At 42.4% G+C, this 26197-nt stretch overlaps 1 protein-coding gene across 1 annotated transcript; it reads left to right on the top strand.

Moving 5' to 3' along the window:
• Positions 1–837: 837 nt before the first annotated feature.
• On the top strand, positions 838–25535 carry LOC140374197 (sodium- and chloride-dependent transporter XTRP3-like). Its single transcript, XM_072461027.1, has 11 exons — positions 838–976; positions 11775–11915; positions 12836–12927; positions 13642–13869; positions 14041–14151; positions 14801–15042; positions 15202–15364; positions 17336–17537; positions 19254–19413; positions 24715–24880; positions 24957–25535. The coding sequence occupies exons 1-11, from the start codon at positions 838–840 to the stop codon at positions 25104–25106; spliced, it is 1794 nt and encodes a 597-aa protein (XP_072317128.1). The 3' UTR covers positions 25107–25535.
• Positions 25536–26197: the final 662 nt, after the last annotated feature.

Raw genomic sequence — 26197 nt, 5'->3', positions numbered from 1 at the left:
AACAATACAAAAAGTTTCTAAAATTTCTCCAGTCTCAACTATCGTCAATCTAGCAGCACACATCATTATTCTGCTCTTGACAGGCGTGTAATGTGGATCTATTAAGCCTGTAACCACATGGTCTAATATGGGGCACAGCGTGAAACCTCACATGCCGTTACACAAGGGTCCACTACAAGCGAACCCACCAGAGCGGTCTGTGAGGCGCTCTCCCAATATGGCCAAGGGTCACAGCTATATAACCACAGATTGGGAGAACATTTTGTGTGTCGCTGACCACTGGGGATAGACCATTGATTATTTTTTATTGTAAAAGAACAATGTTATTTGTGATTTGAAACTTTAACATCCACAAAACCTATTATTTGTAATCCTGCACACGCCAGTGATTAGTATAATGTGACTTGTAAGTTATTGAAATGCATTTAACCTACACAGGCTCTAAGTGCATGTTTCCCATGTTCCCCCTCCTATGCCTCCTCCTGATGCCCACAGATGCTCCTCTGAAGTCAGCCTTTGTTGCTGTTGTGAAACGAGCTCGTTTTCCTGTGTGTTTCTAACAGTAACGTTATCGTGCGTGCAGAAGTGGGTCACAACCCTCAACGCGAGTCAAACATTCACCTGCGTCCTGGCCCGTCCCACCGCCACATGTGGGCCAGAGACACGTAGAGCAGGACCGGGTCCGACGGAGACACAAACACGAGCCTCTGCACAACCACGGGAACCGAACCCGGCTCCTGGAGAAAAAAGGAACGAAGACCCTCCTCCTCTTATAAAAGCAGCAGCGCACCCAAAGGCCCGCACTCAGACCGTTAAACGCGCACCCGTGAACACAGCATGGATAAGTCCGGGACAGCAGCAGCAGCCAGGCCGCAGTGGGGCAGCCCGGTTCAGTTCATCTTGGCGTGTGTGTCTTACGCGGTGGGACTGGGCAATGTGTGGCGCTTCCCGTACCTGTGTCAGATGCACGGAGGAGGTGAGTTCAGACCGAAGTGCACCTGCTCCGCGCTGGTGCAAAGCCCTCCAAAGTGCGTGGGTTTGTGCATGTGTGATGTATGTTTGTGTATGTGTGATGTATGTTTGTGTATGTGTGATGTATGTTTGTGCATGTGTGATGTATGTTTGTGTATGTGTGATGTATGTTTATGTATGTGTGATGTATGTTTGTGCATGTGTGATGTATGTTTGTGTATGTGTGATGTATGTTTGTGCATGTGTGATGTATGTTTGTGTATGTGTGATGTATGTTTGTGTATGTGTGATGTATGTTTGTGTATGTGTGATGTATGTTTGTGTATGTGTAATGTATGTTTGTGTATGTGTGATGTATGTTTGTGCATGTGTGATGTATGTTTGTGTATGTTTCTGCATGTGTGATGTATGTTTGTATATGTGTGATGTATGTTTGTGTATGTGTGATGTATGTTTGTGTATGTGTGATGTATGTTTGTGTATGTGTGATGCATGTTTGTGCATGTGTGATGTATGTTTGTGTATGTGTGATGTATGTTTGTGTATGTGTGATGTATGTTTGTGCATGTGTGATGTATGTTTGTGTATGTTTGTGCATGTGTGATGTATGTTTGTGCATGTGTGATGTATGTTTGTGTATGTGTGATGTATGTTTGTGCATGTGTGATGTATGTTTGTGCATGTGTGATGTATGTTTGTGCATGTGTGATGTATGTTTGTGCATGTGTGATGTATGTGATGTATGTCTGTGCATGTGTGATGTATGTTTGTGCATGTGTGATGTATGTTTGTGCATGTGTGATGTATGTTTGTGTATGTGTGATGTATGTTTGTGTATGTGTGATGCATGTTTGTGCATGTGTGATGTATGTCATGTATGTTTGTGCATGTGTGATGTATGTTTGTGTATGTGTGATGTATGTTTGTGCATGTGTGATGTATGTTTGTGCATGTGTGATGTATGTTTGTGTATGTGTGATGTATGTTTGTGCATGTGTGATGTATGTTTGTGCATGTGTGATGTATGTCATGTATGTTTGTGTATGTGTGATGTATGTTTGTGCATGTGTGATGTATGTTTGTGCATGTGTGATGTATGTTTGTGTATGTGTGATGTATGTTTGTGCATGTGTGATGTATGTTTGTGCATGTGTGATGTATGTTTGTGTATGTGTGATGTATGTTTGTGCATGTGTGATGTATGTTTGTGCATGTGTGATGTATGTTTGTGCATGTGTGATGTATGTTTGTGCATGTGTGATGTATGTTTGTGTATGTGTGATGTATGTTTGTGCATGTGTGATGTATGTTTGTGCATTTTTGATGTATGTTTGTGCATGTGTGTTTGTGCATGTGTGATGTATGTTTGTGCATGTGTGCATGTGTGATGTATGTTTGTGTATGTGTGATGTATGTGATGTATGTTTGTGCATGTGTGATGTATGTTTGTGCATGTGTGATGTATGTTTGTGCATGTGTGATGTATGTTTGTGTATGTGTGATGTATGTTTGTGTATGTGTGATGCATGTTTGTGCATGTGTGATGTATGTCATGTATGTTTGTGCATGTGTGATGTATGTTTGTGTATGTGTGATGTATGTTTGTGCATGTGTGATGTATGTTTGTGCATGTGTGATGTATGTTTGTGTATGTGTGATGTATGTTTGTGCATGTGTGATGTATGTTTGTGCATGTGTGATGTATGTTTGTGCATGTGTGATGTATGTGATGTATGTTTGTGCATGTGTGATGTATGTGATGTATGTTTGTGCATGTGTGATGTATGTTTGTGCATGTGTGATGTATGTTTGTGCATGTGTGATGTATGTGATGTATGTTTGTGCATGTGTGATGTATGTTTGTGCACGTGTGATGTATGTCATGTATGTTTGTGCATGTGTGATGTATGTTTGTGCATGTGTGATGTATGTTTGTGCATGTGTGATGTATGTGATGTATGTTTGTGCATGTGTGATGTATGTTTGTGTATGTGTGATGTATGTCTGTGCATGTGTGATGTATGTTTGTGTATGTGTGATGTATGTTTGTGTATGTGTGATGTATGTTTGTGCATGTGTGATGTATGTTTGTGCATGTGTGATGTATGTTTGTGCACGTGTGATGTATGTCATGTATGTTTGTGCATGTGTGATGTATGTTTGTGCATGTGTGATGTATGTTTGTGCATGTGTGATGTATGTGATGTATGTTTGTGCATGTGTGATGTATGTGATGTATGTTTGTGCATGTGTGATGTATGTTTGTGCATGTGTGATGTATGTGATGTATGTTTGTGCATGTGTGATGTATGTGATGTATGTCTGTGCATGTGTGATGTATGTTTGTGCATGTGTGATGTATGTGTGATGTATGTTTGTGTATGTGTGATGTATGTTTGTGCATGTGTGATGTATGTTTGTGCATGTGTGATGTATGTGATGTATGTTTGTGCATGTGTGATGTATGTTTGTGCATGTGTGATGTATGTTTGTGTATGTGTGATGTATGTTTGTGCATGTGTGATGTATGTTTGTGCATGTGTGATGTATGTTTGTGCATGTGTGATGTATGTTTGTGCATGTGTGATGTATGTTTGTGCATGTGTGATGTATGTTTGTGCATGTGTGATGTATGTTTGTGTATGTGTGATGTATGTTTGTGCATGTGTGATGTATGTGATGTATGTTTGTGCATGTGTGATGTATGTGATGTATGTTTGTGCATGTGTGATGTATGTTTGTGCATGTGTGATGTATGTGATGTATGTTTGTGCATGTGTGATGTATGTGATGTATGTTTGTGCATGTGTGATGTATGTTTGTGCATGTGTGATGTATGTGATGTATGTTTGTGCATGTGTGATGTATGTGATGTATGTCTGTGCATGTGTGATGTATGTTTGTGCATGTGTGATGTATGTTTGTGCATGTGTGATGTATGTTTGTGCATGTGTGAACCCTAACCCTAACCTTAACCCTGACCCTGACCCTAACAAGAACCCGGCGCGGTCAAATAGCCCAGCAGTTTGGGCCGCGCGCCGCGGCTCTGTAGACACTCCCCTGGTATAAACACATTTACTATTGGATTTTCAGACACATTTTTGAAGGCAAAATTCAGATTTTTCCAGAGAGGGTTACTAGCACTACAAATAATTGTATTAGGCAAGGGTACATCAATCCAAGTACTTTACAACTACAAAAACAAGTACAAAATAAATAATTTAAAAACATAAATTGTTAAATTAAATCAGTCATCAGCTAAAAGGAAATGTGTTTGACCTAGATATAAACTGTCTCACATCTGTTTGTGAATTATGTTCATTGACAATGGCAATTGATTCTGATTCTGACATCTTCAGGAAGGCTGTTTTAGAACCTAGTTGCTTAATTTTGAAACACTGCCTCCCCATGTTTAGTCCTGACTCCCTGAGTCCACGCAGGTTCATAAGGCACCAACATATTCGTGATTTAATTTGATACTAGGCCATGGAGAGACCTGTAAACATGCGAAGCTGCTTTAAAGTCTCTGAGCATGAAGCCAGTGCAGAGACCTACGCACAGGACTAATGTGATGGTACTTCCTGGTTCCAGTTTAGAGAGGCAGCATTTTGGATATACTGAAGCTGTTTTACAGCTCGGCCATTAATTAACCAGCTTACTAAAAACAATTAACGAATAAGCATCTCCAGGTCTATTTTAGACACATCTTTTTGATCCTAGCAATGTTTTTTAAATGATAACATGCTATTTAACATTACTCCCAAATTTCTCACTTGATCTGACAGTTTTATAAAGAGACTAGGGATGATTGCTGACACTTTCTCTTTGTTTCTCAAGCCCAAAAACAGTGACTTCTGTCTTGTTGTTTTTTCATCCACACACCAACCCGTTAGGTGTTAGGTTTGATAGGACACCCGACTATTACGTATCAACTGCTCTAACGGAAGCATGTGGAGGTTGAATAAAAGATGTCCCAGGATTGACCCTTGGGGGACCCCACAGGTCAAGGCCATGTGGTCTGAGATCAAATCAAATCAAATCAAATCAAATCAAATCAAATCAATTTATTTTTGTAAGGCCCAAAATCACAACAACAGTTGCCTCTGAGGGCCACAGGGAGAAATGAATCAACAATGTCTGTGGTGGCGATGGAGTCAGACAATGTCTGTGGTGGCGATGGAGTCAGACAATGTCTGTGGTGGCGAGGGACGATGTCCCAGGGTCCTCTGTCCTTAGACTCTCCTTCTCGGCCAGGAAAAACTACAAAAAAACCTTTTTGGGAAAAAAGCGTAGAAACCTGGAGGAGTTCCAGTGAAGGAGAGATCCGACTCTCACAGACGGACAGACGGACACGAGGGAGACTGGAGCTGGACCCACTCTTCAGGCAGATGAGGGACCGTCTGAGTCGAGCTGGACCCACTCTAAGATGCAGTCACCAATCTCAACAAAATACTTTCTGTCTTCTACTTAGAACCTGAACCAATTTAGGGCAATGCCAGTAATGCCCATCCAGTCCTCTTGTCTCTGATGGAAGATCCCATGATTGACAGTGTCAAAAGCCGCACAGAGATCCAGCAGGACTAAGACTGAGACATTGCCAAAGTCACTGCTCAATCAGATGTCATTTGTTACTTTAATGAGAGTCGTCTCAGTGCTGTGATAGGATCTGGCTCCAGACTGGAAAATATCAAAAGTAATTCTGTATGAGGAAGTGAAAACCTGTTGATAAACAGCTTTTTCAACGACCTTGAAAGGCCTAGAAAGGTCAGGTTTGACATGGGCCGAAGATTTTACTTTTTATTATGCTAGCATCAAGACTTCTTTAGGAGAAGTTTAATGACTGTTGTTTTCACATTTTCACTCAAGCGACATATTGACTTTTTCAGTGAGTGGTTCTAACACACTGCTCAGCACAGACTTTAAAAATCTGGAGGCCAACACATTGAGGCAGTATGGATTAACTAAGACTGGTAATAATCTCCTGGTGTTGTCAGACACAGGTGAAAAAAGAGACGGTGTCTAGCTGGCTGTTATTTGCATTGTGGAAATTATGGTATTTTTAATTTCCTGTACCTTATTGTAAAACAATACTGCAAAGTTATTACACTTGGAAGTGGAATCTAACTCCAACAGCAGCTGAGCTGGGGGATTTGTCAATGTTTTTATTGTTGCAAATAGGAGACGAGAGTTATTGCGGCAACTTCCAATAATTTCAGAACGATACTTCTCCCTTGTTCTACACAGTATATGGTTGTACAGTAGCAATTTTCCTCTATAGATGTCATTATAGACTTGAGACTCTTGAGACTTGCACCATTTTCACTTGGCCCCGCGACACTCCCTTTTTTGTGCTTTAACCGAGTCGTCATCCCTTCATGACGCCTTCTGATTATTTGGGGGGATAATGGTGTCCAGAACCTCCACAACATTGGATATAACAGACTTCAACAGATCGTCAACATTAGAACAGAAAGTTATTTCAAATTTGACCATTTTCATGAACTCTTATACATCTCCTTTAAACAACTACAGGTGGTTTGGGCGTGACTGACAGGTCAAAAAAGACACAAAAAGGATCAGACAGGGCCACATCAACCACATCGACGTGAAATATTTACCCCCAGTGCCACTCGTGGTCATATGCCTGCTGTGCAGGCTGCAGTGTTGTGAGATCGATTCCAGCTCAATTCAATTCAATTTCAATTGATTCTAGCTCTGACCATTTGCTGCATGTCATTCCCTGCTCTTATCCCTGTTTCATGCTGCACGGTCCTGTCGAATAAAACTTACGGGCCAAGAAAATTCTCAAAAAACAAAACTAGAAAAAAAATAAATAAATATTAACCCCCTTTGTTATCAGCAGGTCCAAAGTGTGGCCTCTGCTGTGGGTGGGGCCAGTCACTTGCTGAATCAGACCAAAAGTTTCAAGGAGAGACGCTCTTTTGCGTTTGTCATAAACATTGTCCATGTGTAATGACCAAACCATCAAAGTCTCTGCATACGACTGGAAACATCTCAGTAAGATCATCAATACAACTTTGGCAACTACAAAGAGAATAGTGGAAGAGTGTTTTTACTCCATCTTTAATGACACAACCTACCTGTAAATACGTTATCTCTAAACGAGCACTTAGGTTTTCTTGGGCCTCCGATTCAAATTATCATTGGGTGAAGCCGATTCCACTCGAGCTGCATTTCCTGAACCTTTGACAAGCACAGCAGCGAATGATTATGCGAGTAGTCCACAAGTCAGTGATTATATTTTCAATTCGTTAACTTGTCAAATGATTTTTTTTTTTTTTTTTTTTTAAGATGTTGTTGTTGTTGTTGTTGTTGTTTTATGGCGGTTGGCATCCGAGTGTTGCATTACCGCCAGACTTTATTCCTCAGACGTTTCGTAGTCCTCAGACTCTGTCGTAGTCCGTAAAAGTACTCCTCCCATTGCTTTGGCGTTACAAAGCCCATGAGGTCATGATGTGTTTTTGTGACTAGAATAGTTGTTGTGTCAGAGACCAACCGGCTTTATTCCAGGGAGACTCTTCTTCACCTTCCTCGCCCTCTTTGACGGTCGGTGCTTTGGGAAGTACAAAGCCCATGAGCTCCACACTTGGAACCCATTCATATGACATATATACTTGTACCACTGTGTTTATGTGTCATTGTTTTCAAAGCCCATGGGATCAAAGCGGAAAGAATGAACTCGGCTCCACTCCAGGGAGACTCCTCCCCACCCTCCTCGCCCTCCTTGACGTTCGGCGCCCCGGAAGCACAAAGCCCATGAGATCATGGGACGTCTTTGTTGTTTTACAAAGCCCATGAGGTCATGGGACGTCTTTGTCGTTTTATCCCTTAGAAGTCCTTCTTCCATCACTTTGGCGTTTCTAGGCCCATGAAGTCCAAGCGCGTTAGAACATCCTCTTGCTCCTCATCCTCGGCTCAGTCTCCAACACCCCCCACCTCTATAAACGTTTACCCAGCCCTGTGCTACATAAGTAAGCAACCACAGCCTGACACAAACCCTGTGACTGGATCGCCAGAACGTTCCGCAGATTGAACTCCCGCCCATTATTCCGAAACCACAAGGCCAACCCGGCCCTTTCCCTATCATAAGCCTCACAGCAAATCAGCACATGCTCGACAGTCTCTGGCACCCGACAGTGACCACACAGACCGGTCGGATGTTTGCCTATCCTACTTAGTGACCAATTGAGTCCAGTATGGCCAATCCTCATGCGGGCGAAGGCCCTTTCCTCCCACGCGTTCCTGCCCATAGACCCGCAAGGACCCACACTACCCTGTATGTGATAGAGATGCCGTCCAGTAACACAGTGGCTCCAAAATTCCTGCCAAAGGCCGACCACATGACTCTTGATAACAGGCTTGATTTCAGATTTGCTTAACTCAACCGCCACATCAATTGATGGCCGCCGAAGGGAACGTTTAGCCAGTGCATCAGCCATTTCGTTACCATCCACCCCCACATGCGCAGGGACCCAAATGAAGGATGTTTGGCCCGTAGGCTTTAATAGACAGGAGTGAACTCACGACACTGCAGCCGGCTGCACATCGAGCCTGGCAGCACCACATGAGTATGATTATGATTGATTGTTGTTTTCCCAGATAAAGGCCTCTAAATAGATCATATTGAAAAATGCAATGTTTTGCAAATCAAGTCTGAGATTCTTTGGTGTAGTTGCTCATTCGTCCAGGAAAATGATTCTCAGACCAGCTCCTTAGATTGAAATTGGTGAAACGTCTTGATTTGTAAAAGATTGTCCAGATGACTGCCTGTGATGGATCAATCCTGGACCAATGAGGGATTACATCGACATGCTCCTAGATAGAGAATACTTAGTGCATTATTAAGAAAACTCAAACAGTTTATGTATGATTTGATTGATTAATTTAGGTTTGATTGGTCCGCTGCCTTTCATGGTGCGTTTTCATGAAAGTGTGGACTAGGAGCAGGGGTCCCCAACCTTTTTTGCACCACGAACCGGAATAACCGGTGTGCCAGTTTATGTCGCGGTCAGTTTAACTTGCTCGGAAGTGGGCGGGGCTTAGGCTTCCATTCGATGCAGCTCCTTTGTACATTATTAAAGGTGGTATGGACAATTTTTTTCAGCAAATTTTTTATCATATTTCCTCGTGGCGTGGATAAATCATTAGTTCTGCCACGTGTCAATCATAAAACGCACCTATCGCTCACCTGCAGCCGCATCAGGCTTGTCCCCACGTTTCCGCGTACCTAAGCGCATGGATCTATCATAATATAGTTCCCTCAGTGTACGGGGCAAAATGAAGACGGAGAAAGACAGTTCGAGCTGACGCAGAAGTGGACAGAAATCTACGGGAGACGAGAGATGCGATGCGCTCCGTTGCGCTAATAAACAAACGCACGTGTGTGTTGTATCGGTCCGCACGGGGGAGTGGCATGCGCACTTCCGCCTGCGTTCTCAAATCGCCGAAAAATCGTCCATTGCGCCTTTAAGTGTACCATACCAAAAGATCCGAATTGGAGTAACATAACATACAGTTACACGTGTCCTCATTGTTCTTCTGACTGGTGGAAGCTCATCACATAAATATGGCAAAAATAAGTGCATAAAAATTACAACTCACCACACGCTGAATGAGTGGGGGCCCTGTGCGTGTTTCTGTGCATGAGGTGGTCCCATCAGGACTGATGGAGACAATGACACCTGCAGTGTGTTAAGTCCAGTCTGCGCTGTAGTTTTGTCTTGTTGCTTGTTAATAGATTTCATTGGCAATTTCCTATAAGGCTTTTCATGATATATCCACAGACGAGCTCATTAGTGTCATGAGTGACAGGCCAAAGTTACGTCAGAGAAGATGCTGTCACTGAGAGATTATTTACAGTTTTTGTGCGGACCTCTACTGGTCCCCGGCCCGGTGGTTGGGGACCCCTGGACTAGACAACGATTAACGACTTAATTAAATGACTAAAATCAACCATTACTGTAATAGTCGATAATTCACGATTATTCAGCTTAATCATTAATGATTAAGCTGGATTGCAGCCCTAAACTCTGTGGGTAATGTCACAGTTACATTTACTGAAGCACTGTACATTACCTAGCATACTTTGGAGTGGCATCTATCAAATGTGATAGTGCTGTTTTTTTTTTACTGAGACTTCAAGCTTTCCAACAAGCCCACCCACAGTGCAAATATGTCCATTACAGAGGGAGACATTCAAAACTATTTTTTTCATACTGACATCTTTTTTGTGGAGGGAAAAGATGCTTTTCTCTCAGTTGGATTCAACACAATTTTGAGCTTTCCATTTCTTCTGCTGTTGTGATGCGAAGAGGAAGTGTCTCAATCACATGTTTTTGATTTTTACAGGACAATATTTTGCTTCTCCTGAACAGTAGTAGAAGGATCTATCACTATTTCACTATCGCCCCTTTGAGACACCTCAATTCTTAATAAAGCACGTTATTTCATTTAGTGTTGGAAAACGTCTATTGTCTAAAACCTAAACATAAAAGAGAGCATTTTATATGTCATTATGATATTGAAATTTGTGTCACAAATCAAGTATATTTCTTAGCACAGACTCGAGTTGGCAATTTTAGTATTGTGCCAACATAAAATCACAAAACCCTGAATAATAAGAGTAAAATATTAATAAAGGTCATATGATTATTGATAAATACATGTCAAATAAAAAGTATTTGACATTAAAAAAGTACGGTTGAGTCCCAATTTTAATGTGGTTTGTGGAGACTACGACTACGACTACGACTACGAGGGGAAGTCCCTGAGCTCCATGGCACTAGGCCATGGAGAGACTTGTACACAAGCAGAGCTGCTTTAAAGTCTCTTCTCTGAGCCACAGGGGGCAGTGCAGAGACATGAGAACAGGACTAATGTGATGGTACTTCCTGGTTCTAGTCAGGACTAATGTGATGGTACTTCCTGGTTCTAGTCAGGACCCGAGCAGCAGCGTTCTGGATGTACTGCAGCTGTTTTACAGCTCGTTTGGAGAGACCAGTGAGCGGCCGTTACAGTCTAATCTACTGGAGACAAACGCATGGATAAGTGGGACCCACTCTTCCCTGAAGAGTGGGTCCAGCTCGACTCAGACGATCCCTCATCTGCCTGAAGAGTGGGTCCAGTTCCAGTCTCCCTCGCGTCCGTCTGTCCGGCTATGAGAGTCGGATCTCTCCTTCACTGGAACTCCTCCAGGTTTCTACGCTTTTTCCCAAGGAGGTTTTTTGTAGTTTTTCCTGGCCGCGCCACCACAGACATTGTCTGACTCCATCGCCACCACAGACATTGTCTGACTCCATCGCCACCACAGACATTGTCTAACTCCATCGCCACCACAGACATTGTTGATTCATTTCTCACTGTGGCCCTCAGAGGCAACTGTTGTTGTGATTTTGCCTGCCGACAGTGAAACATCGATCTGAGTGTCGTCTGCATTATTGTGACCCATTTTCACTGCATATTAACTGACCTAACAGCATGTTCAACAAAAGGGGTTGAACCAGTTTAGGGCAGTGTCTCTGTGAGAGGATCCCATGATCAACAGTGTCAAAAGCAGCACTCAGATATAACAGAATTTAGACTGAGGCTTTGCCAGTGATTTGACGAGTCTCAATTGCCACAGTCTGCACCAGGATTATTGTTTGATTTTATAATGTATAAACCCCAGTGAGGCGATTAATGTTATGATTTTGGGTTCTACAAAAATACATTTTATTTAATTGACAGCAGGACATTATGGGGCTTTCCACTGTGAAACTGAATGTAACTGTGGTTGAGTTCAGGGGGCTTCCTCATCCCGTACCTACTGATGCTGTTCCTGGAGGGCGTGCCTCTCTTCTACATGGAGCTGGCCATCGGGCAGAAGATGCGCCAGGGCAGCATCGGAGCCTGGACGGCCATCAACCCGTACTTGGGGGGAGTAGGTGAGTGAGCCCTGCCCCATACATATCCGATATTGTGCTTTCTTCAGCCGTTTGGACACCCTAAGAAACTGTTAAATGCAATGTAGTCAGGGCAAAATATGTGTTACTATATTCCAAATATCAATTAAATGTTGAATAGTAAAAAAACACTGCATTAATATGAGGGTGTGATTGCATAATGACATTTTTTGTACTATAGAGGGGGAAAAATCTCAATTTATGCTGATAGATATGACTTTGAACTTTGTGCCAGTTTTTGTTTCATGTGGATAGGCCCAGTAATTACAGAGATGTGAACCATAAACCAAGTCAACAAATCTGCATTTTAATAGTTATCCAATTGGCCCTTCGGAATGTTAAATATTACTTCAGAAAAACATAAATAAATTATAATATTGAAACTAATTTACACCAATGACACAATAAATCCTCTTAACAGGATAATCCCAGTGAACTATTTTCTAAATGAGAAATATTTTTTAAAAAGAAATGGGTTGAAATAACAGATTAAAGCAATTTGGTACTTAGTTAGTAATATAATTACCAACATTCCAAAGGTGATTACTTGTGGCCCCAAAACCCTGATTTCTTCATCACAATGTTACTTTAACTTAACTTAACTTAACTATATTTATATACCAATTCTTTGGTGTCCAATGGTACAGAGCACATTAGCTGCCCTTTAACAGCCAGCTTCTGTGTGTGTGTGTGTGCGCGTGTGTGTCTGTGTGTGTGTGCGTGTGTGTGTGTGTCTGTGTGTGCGCGTGAGTGCGTGTGTGTGTGCGCGTGTGTGTCTGTGTGTGTGTGCGTGTGTGTGTGTGTCTGTGTGTGCGCGTGAGTGCGTGTGTGTGTGCGCGTGTGTGTCTGTGCATGTGTGTGTGTCTGTGCGTGTCTGTGTGTGTGTGTGTGTGTGTGTACAGGCCTGGCCAGTGTGGTGACGTCGCTCTACCTGTGTCTCTACTACAACATCATCAACGGCTGGAGCTTCTGGTACCTCTTTCATTCTTTTCAGGTGAACAGCTCCAAACATGTGCACTACTTGGACTGACACACTGAAGATACTTCCAATGACTCAAACAATTCAGACACGGAAAATAAAGATACATTTACATGTTATTATTCAGGCCGTGGCTATATATATATATATATATATATATATATATATATATATATATATATATATATATATATATATATATATATATATATATATATATATATATATATATACATATATACATATATACATATATATATATACATATATATGTATATATATATATATATATATATATATGTGTATATATATATGTATATATTATATATATATATATATGTATATATATATATATATATATATATATGTATGTATATATATATGTGTGTGTGTGTATATATATACGAGCGCTGGCCACTTTGGTGTCGCCATTTTAAATACCCATGATGCATCGCACATACGCGCATAGCGTCAGTACAATGCTTTCCAAAATAAATGACGTCACGCTCTCTTATCTTTTGACTTAATACCGCTTTTTATATTTTATATAATGCTATTTTGCGTTGTCGACCGTACTTTATAAAAAAAAATATGATAAAAATATATTTTATTTATAAAATAGAAATCAATAATCAACGTGCGGCGGATCCGTAAACCAAGTAATAAAATAACTGCGGCCTAAATATGAATATGTTAATAATTGCTTCTATGAACCTTTCTGGTGTGCAGCCGGTCCTTCCCTGGTCCACCTGTCCTCTCTCAGCCAATCGGACGGAGCCTCTGGAGGAGTGCCGGGTAGCCACGCCCACACAGTACTTCTTCTACAGAGAGACTCTGAACATCTCGCCCACCATCGAGACCCACGGGGGCATCCACATGGGGCAGGCCCTGTGTCTGCTCCTCGCCTGGATCCTCACCTACCTGTTCATCGTTAAAGGAGTCAAGTCCACTGGCAAGGTATATTTATACTCCATGATAGCGATGGTCATATGATATTCATATGACCATCCAGCCCATCTGAATATTTACATTATTTACAGACAGTGTCTCCCACAGTTAAAAGTCAAATTGAGCGTGTATCTAGCTCAAATAAAAATGGCATACGTTGTTGCTTACGTTTGTCTGCAGGTGGTGTACTTCACAGCCACTTTCCCTTACATCGTGCTGACCATTTACCTGATCCGCGGCCTCACCCTACATGGAGCCATCAATGGTATCGTCTACATGTTCACTCCCAAGGTAAGTGTCCCCTCGCCCCTGCACCAGAGTCTGTGACGTAACCACAGCCATCCAGAATGTGCAGCTCAATAAAGCTACCCTTCTCTGCTTTGAGAAGTACATTTTACAATCATTTCCCCACAAACTTAAAACGTATATTAAAGGTTTGAAGTGGGTCAAGCCTGATTTTATGCTGTTGTTTGTTTTTAAATGTACAAATACCATGAATTTCTTTGATTCATGAAAGAATTCCACAGTATATCGCTCACTGTTTTCACTTCTTTCACTTCTGCACTTACTTTTCAGTAGTAGTTTTCTGACAAAATTAGTCATAATTACTAAATTGCATACATTCTTGTATTCTTGTAAAAGTACAGATATTTTTGTTTGAATAATAAAAACCAAGCATGAAAACAACTTTTCCTTTTTTACAAATGTTCTGTCCCGAAGGCCCAACCAGACCATTTCTTGACTGCATCAGACTCTTTCTGATCATGTCAAAATTCAAAGTTATCTCCACTTCACAACTACTCAAGTTAGAGTTTTGAGCCTGATAAAGCTGGAGCCCTTGCACCCTTTTAAACCTCAGCTGTTCGATTTCCATCCAAAAATGATTGTTAGTTATGAAAGGCGTTGATAGATGCTTGACCGTTGTGTTGCCCTGGTTCAGATGGAGCAGCTGGCGAACCCCAACACCTGGATCAACGCTGCCACGCAGATCTTCTTCTCCCTGGGGCTGGGCTTCGGTTCGCTTATCGCCTTCTCCAGCTACAACGAGTACCATAACAACTTCGAGCGGCAGGCCATCATCGTGTCGCTCATCAACTGCGGCACCTCAATCTTCGCCAGCATTGTCACCTTCGCCATTTACGGTTTCAAAGCCACGGTCAACTACGAAAACTGCCTAGACAGGTCAGCGCTTTTGCAGGTTGGGACCAGGCTAGATATAGAGCATGGCAATTCTTAGTTAAGCCAATCTGAATTATATTGCAATGCTAAAGGTCCTATACAGTGACTATATTTGCTAAAGGTGGCAATAAAGTTGAACATTGTCTTTGTTTCCAATTTCAGAGTGCGCCTTCTTCTCATAAACACATTCAGTTTGGCTGAAGACTTGATCAGCCAGGACAACGTGCTGGAGTGGATTGAGAAGCTGAACACGAGCTTCCCTCTGGAGTTTGCAGAGATCGTGGACAAAGTGGAGCTCTGCGAATTGAACAAAGAACTCAGCACTGTACGTACCAGACCCAAGAACCAAAGCAAACCCACTCCCCCTGCCCCGGTCCAAAGCCTTAATCAAGCGGTGATCTATTACAAAGTTGTTGGAGAATTTCAATGAAAACAAAATGTTTAACACTATAGATATGTAATGTGGTATGACAAAAGAACTCAGGTTGTTGTGGAACTGTGATCTGACCAAAACTCAACACTGGTGGTAGTGAGGAAATGTAAATGTTCCAGTAACTGCTCTCAGTTCAAAAGTACAGCTTTTACAATGCATCCGGAAAATGTTCTCAGCAGTTCACTTTTCCCACATTTTGTTCTGTTACAGCCTTATTCCAAAATGGATTAGATTAATTATTTGGCAAAAAAAAAAAAAAAAGCATTTATGCTACCCCAAATAAATTGTCTGTTTGCTGTAACCCGAGTCAACATTTTTCAAGTGGGTCGGATGGTAGGCAAATTCTCATTTTTTTTACTTTGAAGGCAAAAAAAATATCAAAATGTTGTCTTTTTTTGACTCGGAGTGACCGCCAGGGGTCAGACTTCAACAGTCCAGGGGTCAGGCTTCAACAGTCCAGGGGTCAGGCTTCAGCTTCAACAGTCCAGGGGTCAGGCTTCAACAGTCCAGGGGTCAGGCTTCAACAGTCCAGGGGTCAGGCTTCAACAGTCCAGGGGTCAGGCTTCAACAGTCCAGGGGTCAGGCTTCAACAGTCCAGGGGTCAGGCTTCAACAGTCCAGGGGTCAGGCTTCAACAGTCCAGGGGTCAGGCTTCAACAGTCCAGGGGTCAGGCTTCAACAGTCCAGGGGTCGGGCTTCAACAGTCCAGGGGTCGGGCTTCAACAGTCAATGACGGAAAACGTCTCGATCAACCCGGTCGGGAGACTAAATCTCACGATTTTAAGATATTTCAATCGACCTTTTGTATGTCGTTATCCTTTATTTTGGTAGCAAAGGCGAGCGGGGGGAACATGCGGGGGACATGGGCGCCGCCATGTTTGTTGTGATGAGGCTGCTGGGCGTGTTTCAATCCCAGAATGCATCGCGTAAGTCAAATTTCACACCCTGACAGAGCGTGACATTACTATGGACATGTCAGTGGCGCCGACAGGGGCAAACCAACTTGTAAAAGGCAATATGATGAGTGCTATGCGCGTTCTATTACAGACCCATGTAGATGACCGAATATCAAAACGCATATGCGTTGCGCAATGCTTAATCAGTTCTTTGGGATGAAAGATAGGTTTTATCAGCGTGATAAAAATATTCGACACAGCGGTGAGTCGGCGAAATAATTGAAAAATAAAAGATTTTGATGTTTTTTCAGTCGGCTAGTTTCGTACCGGGTCGGTCGGGTTACGGCAAACAGACATATTATTTTGCTCAGCCTTAATCACAGCCTTGATCATACAATGAAGCACCTTTGACATTAATTACAGTCTCAAGTCTTTTTGATAATAATCTTGCTACACCTATTTATGGGCAGTTTCTCCCATGTAAATATGTGCTGTGAATACACTGAATACACTGTACAAACTAAGCCCTAACTATACAGAGCTCTCAGGTCATGCTGGATGAAGGAAATGGGTTTTAGACAAAGTTCTCTAGAAGGCACTAAAGTCATTTAACGCACGTCAAGCATTCGTGTCAACACACAGTAAACGCAGCACATCACGCCTCTTAAGAACACTTTAAAACAAGTCTTGGGGCACATATTTGAATATTTTTTGTCAGCAAATTACTGACAAAAAAAGATGCGAGGCTGTCCAAGGAGAGGAAAGGCCGTGGTTTGAGCAGGTTGCAGTGAGTTTAGTGGGCGATGACGCAGGTGGGCGCAGGTTCTTTCTCTGCCTCTGCTGCGGCTCTCGTGCCTCTCCTCCAAGTTTACGGAGCTCAGGCACACCCGGCTCATAGAAAATAGAAAAAACATAGGTGTGCGATGGCCTAAAGGCCCTAATCTCTCAGTGACGGTGTGTTTGTGCAGGCGGTGGAGGGCACGGGGCTCGCCTTCATCGTGTACAGCGAGGCCATCACCAACATGCCCGTGTCCCAGCTCTGGTCCGTGCTCTACTTCTTCATGCTGCTGCTGCTGGGCATGGGCAGCATGTTGGGCAACGTGACGGCCATCATCACGCCTATGAGGGACTTCAAAATGTTCTCCGGCATCAGCGACGAAGTGCTCAATGGTATCAAACTTTGCTTCTACCTTCTGTTGTTCATAATGTTACTGTGTCATGGGCAAGACACTTCACCCAACCTGTGTGATTGACTGGTGCAGTAGCAAACATAGACATCTTCACCTTATTCTGGAAGGTGCCCTGAGTGCTTAACCTAGCCAGCCATATGAATTCTTGCCATATTTGTTTTACAAACTCTTGGGAATCATCTGGTTGGGCTCGCACTGTTCGGTTTGATTTAAGATTACGGACCAGTTTGTTTTTTTAAAAACGTGCACATAGAAGCGCTTTGTGTATTAGAGGATGATGTAGAAGTCTTTTACTTTGACTTCTCTGACTGGATTTAACAACAGTTTGATTTCTCAGCTTGTTCCTGTTGAGATAATTTGACCAATCAGATTAAAATATTCGTCATGACGTTACACCTTTCCTGACTGCTTTTGCCGAGAGACTGTCCAGATTGTTACTGTGTAGAACTCGTGTTGTGTTATTGTGTAGAGCGTGATACACATATCTATCTGGCAAGAATCAGGTTACTATCCGTTGTAATCCTCCTCGGTAGAACAGACGCTTCTAAGTGTGCAGCCTTAGTCACGGCAAAACGCGCTGGAGAAAATGTGGTAAACGGGGTTAAAATTTGTATTTGCGATATAAAGGATTTCGTGCACGTAGCAGACAAGGAAACGGGCGCGCGCGTCACAGACTCTCGCAGGATTTTGACGAAAAATAGCTTCACACGCTCTTATCTTTTATCTTTATACCTTAATATAGCTATTTTGCATTGTCGGCGGTACTTTATTAAAAAAAAAAATCTTCATCTTAATCAATAATCTAAGTGCGGCGGATCCGTAAACCAAGCAATAAAATAACTGTGGCCTAACTGGCCTGACCATAAGCGAAGAGGAACGTTTAAGCTTGGTCTTGACTGAAGAGACCGTGTTGGCCTCTTTAACATGGACAGGAGCTGATTCCATAACACAGGAGCTTGGGAGCTAAACGCTCTTCCTGCTACTGTGCTTTTAGAGATTCTTGGGACCACCAGAATGCTCTACCTCCTACTGTGCTTTTAGAGACTCTTGGGACCACCAGAAGGCTCTACCTCCTACTGTGCTTTTAGAGACTCTTGGGACCACCAGAAGGCCAGCATTTTGAGAGCTAAGAGCTCTGTTTAGATGATATGATACTATAGCATCTTTGAGGTAGGATGGGGCCACACAGTACAGGTTTTTGTACATCCAAAATGAAAAAATATATTTGGCCAAAACGTACTGGGGCTTTAATTCGAGATTCTGATGTTGTGCTTCTGGCATCTAGTGCCTCTAAACATCCTATTTTACTTTAAATGACAAACATCATGCAATAAACATGTTTTATACTTGGCTTCACCATTCATTTGTAGGTGAAGGAACCTTCAATTTGACGTAAGTCAAAGTATCATTGGGCAAGTGTAAGAGTGTGAGCAATGGGCAGTGGATTTTGTGTCTAGACATGTCTATGGTAGCAAGCACATGTTTGCCAATGTTCCTCAGATTAGCCTTTATTTGATATTTTCAGGTCAAAAACTCTCTCACTGACCTAATACAAATCTCCCAGTCCAATTTTGTAGGAACCACATTGCCATTGTAAAAAATGAAAATATGACACATTTTGATATTCCATTCCATCCAAGCCTTTGCCCACACGGTCACATGTCTCTTAATGAGCAGCCAAGTATTGTTGTTCCAGGCTCCGTGTGTGTCTTCTGCTTGCTGCTGGGGCTGGGCTTCACCACTCCTTCAGGGAACTACTGGTTCACCATGTTCAACGACTACGGCGCCAATTTCTCCCTGCTCTTCATCGTGCTCATTGAGGTCATCACCGTTAGCTACATCTACGGACTCAAGAGGTGTGTCCTATCCAATACTAATACAAGTACATTTAAGGTGATAAATGTGTATTTTATGTTTTTATCACAAACATAGGATTTTTGGGCTGCTGGAGCTATAAACAGACAAAAATACAAAAAGCAAACACAATAATCATGTAAAAAGTATTAGTTATTCATAAAATACAAATGCAGCAGACAGCGTCATTAGTTCATCTTTTATTAACCGTTTCTCAAAGTCTGTTGATGTTTAGACCAAGTCCCCTCAGGTGGTCCTCTCAGTGTGGAGAAAAATGGTTTAGCCAAGGTCCATCACTACGTCTATTTCCCTCTGGGTCTGGTTGTAGTTCTGCCAGAGCCTGGAGTTGCAGACCTCCTCCCCTTTCACCCAAGAAAGGGTACTTTGTACAACTACTGGCCTGTACATAATAATAATAATGATAATGCAAATGATAAGAAATATAGCCGCAAGCAGCAATGATCAGCCCTCACCACGTCGCCGCCATGCCGCCGCCACGTCCTTTTATTACATCTACTGCTGAATCTGTGACGCTGTCACATCTTCCACCCTTTGTTTTACCATCAAAAAGCAATTTTATTTAGAATTCTTGGCAAAATGCGACTCTTTGAATAAAAATGTGTATAACTTTTACCCCTGAAGATGAGTCTCACCAAATTTCAGGTTAATATGTCTCACGCCCGAGGAGGAGTTCGTGAAAGTATAAAGTATAAGCATGTTCTGGCAATTTCCCCATTGAATAACATGGGAGGTTTCGGCCATTGTTGGCAAAGTCGTAACAATTATGACAGATACAGTTTGCGGCTTCGCTGCACAGAGACCGTGACGGGTATCAAAGTAATTTGAATAACTTTTGATGTCCCACTCCTGTTTTCACTCCTATTTTCACCAAATTTCAGCTTTTTAGGGCCAACGCCCTGAGAGGAGTTCGTAAAAGTACGACGTTTGGAAAAACTCATGCCAAGTCATGCTTAGACATTTTTGAACCAATATGGCCGACATTTGGTTGGGCGGACAGCGTTGCCGTAATAATATTTTTTACTTCTCTTGTCACCATCTACCTCTGCGCCAAATTTCATGATTCTACGATCAGATTTTTTTTGAGTCATTTCCCATCTCTCAATGCATTTTTGGTACATTTGGGGGCGCTGACGCGCCAATTTTTTTTTATTTTAGAAAAGGGAAATAGCCAGAATGTAGAGAGGCACGATTTTTAGAGGTGTGCAAATTTTTGTGACTTTTCGTCAATGTTCACTGGGTGAAAAATAGGGGGGTTGGTCCCATCCATCCATTTTCTACCGCTTGTTCCCTTTCAGGGTCGCGGGTGACTGGAGCCTATCCCAGTGACTTCGGGCCTTAGGCGGGGTACACCCTGGACAGTGGCCAACTTGTCACAGGGCCGACACAGAGACACAGACATTACAGACAGGTACTTTTGTTAATTTTGAGTCCCGCCCACTTTGTGTTTTTGGCCCTCTATACAGTAATAATGTTAATTTTTTGCATTACATGCTTATATGCACTGAACATGCAAGAGATGGGGAACGTATTCGTGAGCTACTTAGCGCAAACGAGTGCTTTATATGGGGATGATTCATCCCAAAGGATGCGCTCGTTTAGTGCGCACTTCTGCACGGGCTTCGCTCGTTTACAACGGTAATGTTCCATTTTCCTACTACTAATTAGTATGCACGGGGCGTGCGTGAGTGAAGGAGTGCGTTAGTGAGTGTTTGAAAGTGGGCGAGCGCTTCGCGCTCGATTTCGTGCGCACTACGTGAGCACTTTCGCAGTGCGCACCTTACGGAACTAATAGGCCTCTCGCCAGCTTGTGGCGCTCAGGCCTAATAATTAAGAATAATAAATCTTTATACATCTTTTCTGAGTTCCAAAGCGCTTCACACAACAGGTTAGAATAGTCAAGAAGAATAAAAAAACAGATACAAAAACTACTGCACAATGTGGTAAATGCCCTTTTAAATAGAATTTTTCAAATGCTTCTTGTAAAAAGGCAATTAATCTGCTTAATGTAGGGGAGAGAGTTCCCCAGTGGAGGGTACAACCAGCATGGGTCCATTCCCAGAACAAAAGGTTCCAGATAATATGGAACATAAGGGTGGTGCCAGTCCGTTAAGAGCGTTAAAAGTAAGTAACACTATTACTACACACTAACTCTATTTTTTTTTTTTATTTTACATCCATGAGAAGATGCAGCAGCATTTTGTAAAATTTGGATATGATGAATGGCCTTTTGGTTGACACCTTCATATAGTGCATTACAATAATCGAGGCGAGAATGAATAAAGCACAAATCACTCTAGAGGAGCTAAGATTTTTTTTTTTTTTGAAAATTACTTTAACTGGTTTGAACCACACTGTTTTTCTGATTTCTAAAAGACGGATTGGAATCAAACAGCACACCAAGATTTCTGACTGTTAAGAGCTATGTTTGATGTGCCGATTGGCATGTAAATATGCATGTTGTCAGCGTGGAAGTGATAAGACACATTGTGGGACTGGATTAGTTGACGCGAGATAGACAGTGGAGCTGGACCCACGAGAACCAGTTCTTTGAGGCAGATGAAGAACCGATCATCTAGAGTAGAGACCGTTTCTCCAGGGAGTTGAGGAGCATCTGGGTCCACAGGTCATTGATGTGCCTGTTCCACTCCCGGCTAAAAGAAGCAGAGGATAGTGCTCAAGCTGCCATACTTCCCCCACCATAGTTGCTCCATAGGGCAGTGTAGCTGGGAAACTGTAGTTTTTTTTCTGTTCCTAACTGGCCTGACCATAAGCGATTTCAAAGGGGAACGTTTTAAGCCTGGTCTTAAATGAAGAGACTGCCGGCCTCTTTAATAAAATCAAATCAAATCAATTTATTTTTGTAAGGCCCAAAATCACAACAACAGTCGCCTCTGAGGCCGAATCAACAATGTCTGTGGTGACGATGTCCCAGGGTCCTCTGTCCTTAGACTCTCCTTCTCGGCCAGGAAAAACTACAAAAAAAACCTCTTTGGGAAAAAAAGCGTAGAAACCTGGAGGAGTTTCAGTGAAGGAGAGATCCGACTCTCACAGACGGGCAGACGGACACGAGGGAGACTGGAGCTGATTCAATAACACATGAGCTTGGTAGCTAAACGCTCTTTCTCTTACTGTGCTTTAAGAGACTCTTGGGACCACCAGAAGGCTCTACCTCCTACTGTGCTTTTAGAGATTCTTGGGACCACCAGAAGGCTCTACCTCCTACTGTGCTTTTAGAGACTATTGGGACCACCAGAAGGCTCTACCTCCTACTGTGCTTTTAGAGACTCTTGGGACCACCAGAAGGCCAGTATTTTCAAAGTGAAGAGCTCTGTTTGGATGATATGGTACAATAGCATCTTTGAGGTAGGATGGGGCCATGTAATTTATGGCTTTGTCAGTCAGAAGGAGGATTTTAAATTTGATTCTAAACTTGACAGGAGCCAGTGAAGAGACTCGAACACCGGTGTAATGTGTTCTTCTTTTAGTTCCTGTTAGTAATCTTGCTGCTGCATTTTGAACCAGTTGAAAGCTTTTTATGGAGCTTTTAGGACACACTGTGAGCAGAAGTTACAGTCTAATCTAGTCGTTACAAATACATGGATTTGTTTTTCAGCATCGCTTTTATGCAAGATTTTTCTGATTTTAGCTATATTGCACAGATGGAAATAGGCAGTTTTACAGGCTTGATTTTTTACAGGCTTTAAATCAGAGCTCCTCCTAATACTCCAATATTTCTTACAGTGGAACTGGAAGCTACACTGACATTGTCCAGTGTGACTATCTGCACAGATAAAGTGTCTGGCCTAGTACAATGACCTAGTTTTTTTTTTCAGGGTTAAGAAGCAGATAATTAAGTGTCATCCTAATTGGTCGGTCTGATTGGGTATCATTGATAAATAGACCTGTATGTCATCTGCATAGCTGAAGAAGTTAATTTTAATGAATAAATCATTAGTAACTTTAACAAGGGCAGTCTCTGTTCTATGTTTAGATCTGAGTTATTTGAAAGCAATTACAAACATAATTAACATTCATAAAATATATAGGTTGAGTCAATAAAAATACAGTCAAATAAAAATTAAACATTAAACATTGGATCCAAGTTATGCTTTTTAAGGAGGGACCAATATAAAGCAGTCTGGAAAATATGAGAGTAAAATATTGAAAAGATGCTTCCAACAGTGAGAAATTTTGAATCAGAATTAGAATCAGAAAAGGTTTATTACCATTGTCAGTGCACAAAATTCACTTGATTTGGTGATTCACTGCAACATACACGGTATGTCATACAGTGTATGTACACAAAATGTACAGCTAAATGTACAGAAGTAGTGCAGAAAGTGAACGGAGCAATGGGCGGTTGATTAAATAATAGTTTAAGTGGCAGGTGTTAAGAAGTGTTCATGAGTCCAATGACAGAGGGAAAGAAACTGTTCTTGTGGCGGGAGGTTCTGGTTCGGATGGACTGTAGCCTCCTGACTGAGGGGAGTGGCTCAAATAGTCCGTGTCCAGGGTGAGAAGGTACGGCTGTTATCCGACCTTCTGCAGCCAATCACCTTCTTAGCAGAGCGCACAATGCACTGTAGTCTCTGTTTGTCCCTGGCTGTGGCTCCAGTGTACCAGACGGTGATGGAGGAGGTGAGGATGGACTCAATGATGTAGAAATGCACCATCATCTGCACTGGCAGCTTGTCTTTTCTCAGCTGCCGCAGGAAGTACATCCTCTGCTGGGCCATGGTGAAATAATGTCAAGGCCACATGAAGAGGGGCTGGTTTTAGAGATTGATTATTTAATTTCCAGGAAAGGACTGAAAGTGACATACAGAGGTTGTCGGTGGGTGTGTGATGGTAAGTGTAGAGGTATTGGGATTGATATTAGCTCAAAGCAAATCTATTTTAGGCGAAGCTACCCGTGATCTGTGCTCACTTTCCATGGAGTAGCGCTTTCTTTGGGGTGGATGCACACATTCGGGTCAGTTGTACAGTTACTGTACAGCACAGAAGGCTCTTCCTTGCCAAGTCCTTCAAAGGATAACTTGGGAATGTACAGATATTTCAGTCACCCAGAGGGTCAAGAAGGCAGGCAGAAGACTCTCTTGTTTTTGCTGGCAACAGAAGCCCAGGAGGAAGTGGGCGAGTTCTGAAGCCAAAAGTTGTTGTAATACGTTTGATCAAGGCTAACGCCAGCTGTGGCTGCCACTGCAGTAAGTGAGGCTTCATGGCCTGACCGAGGATGCCCTTTGATGGTTTGGGTTACTAACTTGTCTGTGTTATTTTTTCAGGTTTTCCAAAGACATTGAGGACATGCTGGGCCATGCTCCAAACTGGTACTGGAAAATCATGTGGGGAGGCGTCAGCCCGGTTCTTCTCGTCGCACTTCTCATCTTCTACATCATCAACTACATCCAGGGAGGAACACCTACCTACCAGGCCTGGAACAAGGAGCTGGTGAGCCTCGCACATCGCACAACATAACATACACAGCAACTATATGTTCTCTTACACGGAGCTGTGTTCTGCCCAGGGCCAGGCTGTGGTCACAGAGTACCCTGTGTTTGGACAAGCCTTCATCGGGTTGCTCATCGTGTCTTCAGTGAGCTGTGTGCCCGTGGCAGCTCTGTATGCCTTCTGCAGGAGGAGGAGGAGGCCCAGTGCTACAGCTGTGTGCACATAGACTCCATTCCAAGAGACCCCCAGCTGACCCAAAATGCCCCCTGTCTTGTCACTGTGACACATCTTATTGTATATAGACATTAACTTTTTCTAGAGATGGATCCAGCGTACTATATTTTTGTATTGTTTGTATGATAGTAATATTTTGCCAACAGAGTTGCCTTGTTGTATCTGAGGAGATGCTTACATTCACAGTAAACACCAAGGACATTTTTAGATCTGTGGGGACCGAGGCAAAACAAGGTAAACAACACCATATGGATCATGCTACATTTCTTAAGCCTGGTGTACACTACAGGATCATTTGGATCCTTGCAAAGGGATTTTCAAGCCGCTGCTGTCCTCATGTGTAGTGTCAGTGCGACTCTGCGTTGCTTCATGATATTGTTACCATAAAACATAACCACTTCTGCAACAGCCAATAAAGAGTAAGAGGATACAAACACCTCTGGTAAAGCTATTACGTTAAATAAAGTGTTCTCATTGTTCTTTGTAGGCTTGGATTGGAGGATCGTAAGATTTAAAATGTAATGAATTCCTCGTGTCGGTGGTCAGCACTTGACTCTCCCCACAAATGTATTCTATTTGATCACCACCAATCTCATAATTAGTCATATTTACAGGTAATCTTCTCAATCTTTAATATGAGCAAACATAGGCGTGTGATTTAACAGCTCTGGTAAACATAATAAACGCTGTCTCACCTGGTCGGGAGGTTTGCTCTGGATCAGTGTGGAATTCCGCCGTGACTTTAAAGGATTCCGATAATGACACTGGCTTATTGATGCACTGTAAATAGTTGTGTAACCGACAGGGGGACAAGGCTGAAGACAGTCAATTCTGTTTGCACTGCAGGGCTTCATTCTCATCTCACAAATGATAATGTATGTATGCCTAACGTATTTCCTACATTCATTCCTTTAAATGCCAGTGATTAACACAAATGATGTACACGTCGCCTCATAGTGTTTATCCCTGTATCCAGTCCGGTCAAATGCAATGTTCTTGTCTTGTGTAAATCTTGTACATACAGTTTAGTTGATATTTCTTTTTTTCCAATGATAACATTTGTATACTGACATTTGTAAATGC

The sequence above is a fragment of the Eucyclogobius newberryi genome, unplaced genomic scaffold (genome assembly GCF_026437365.1).
Source record: "Eucyclogobius newberryi isolate DKJ021-1_F unplaced genomic scaffold, fEucNew1.0.hap1 SCAF_3, whole genome shotgun sequence".
Lineage (NCBI taxonomy): Eukaryota > Metazoa > Chordata > Actinopteri > Gobiiformes > Gobiidae > Eucyclogobius > Eucyclogobius newberryi.
The sequence above is the reverse complement of the archived record's forward strand: the minus strand, read 5'-3'. Positions and strand labels throughout refer to the sequence as shown.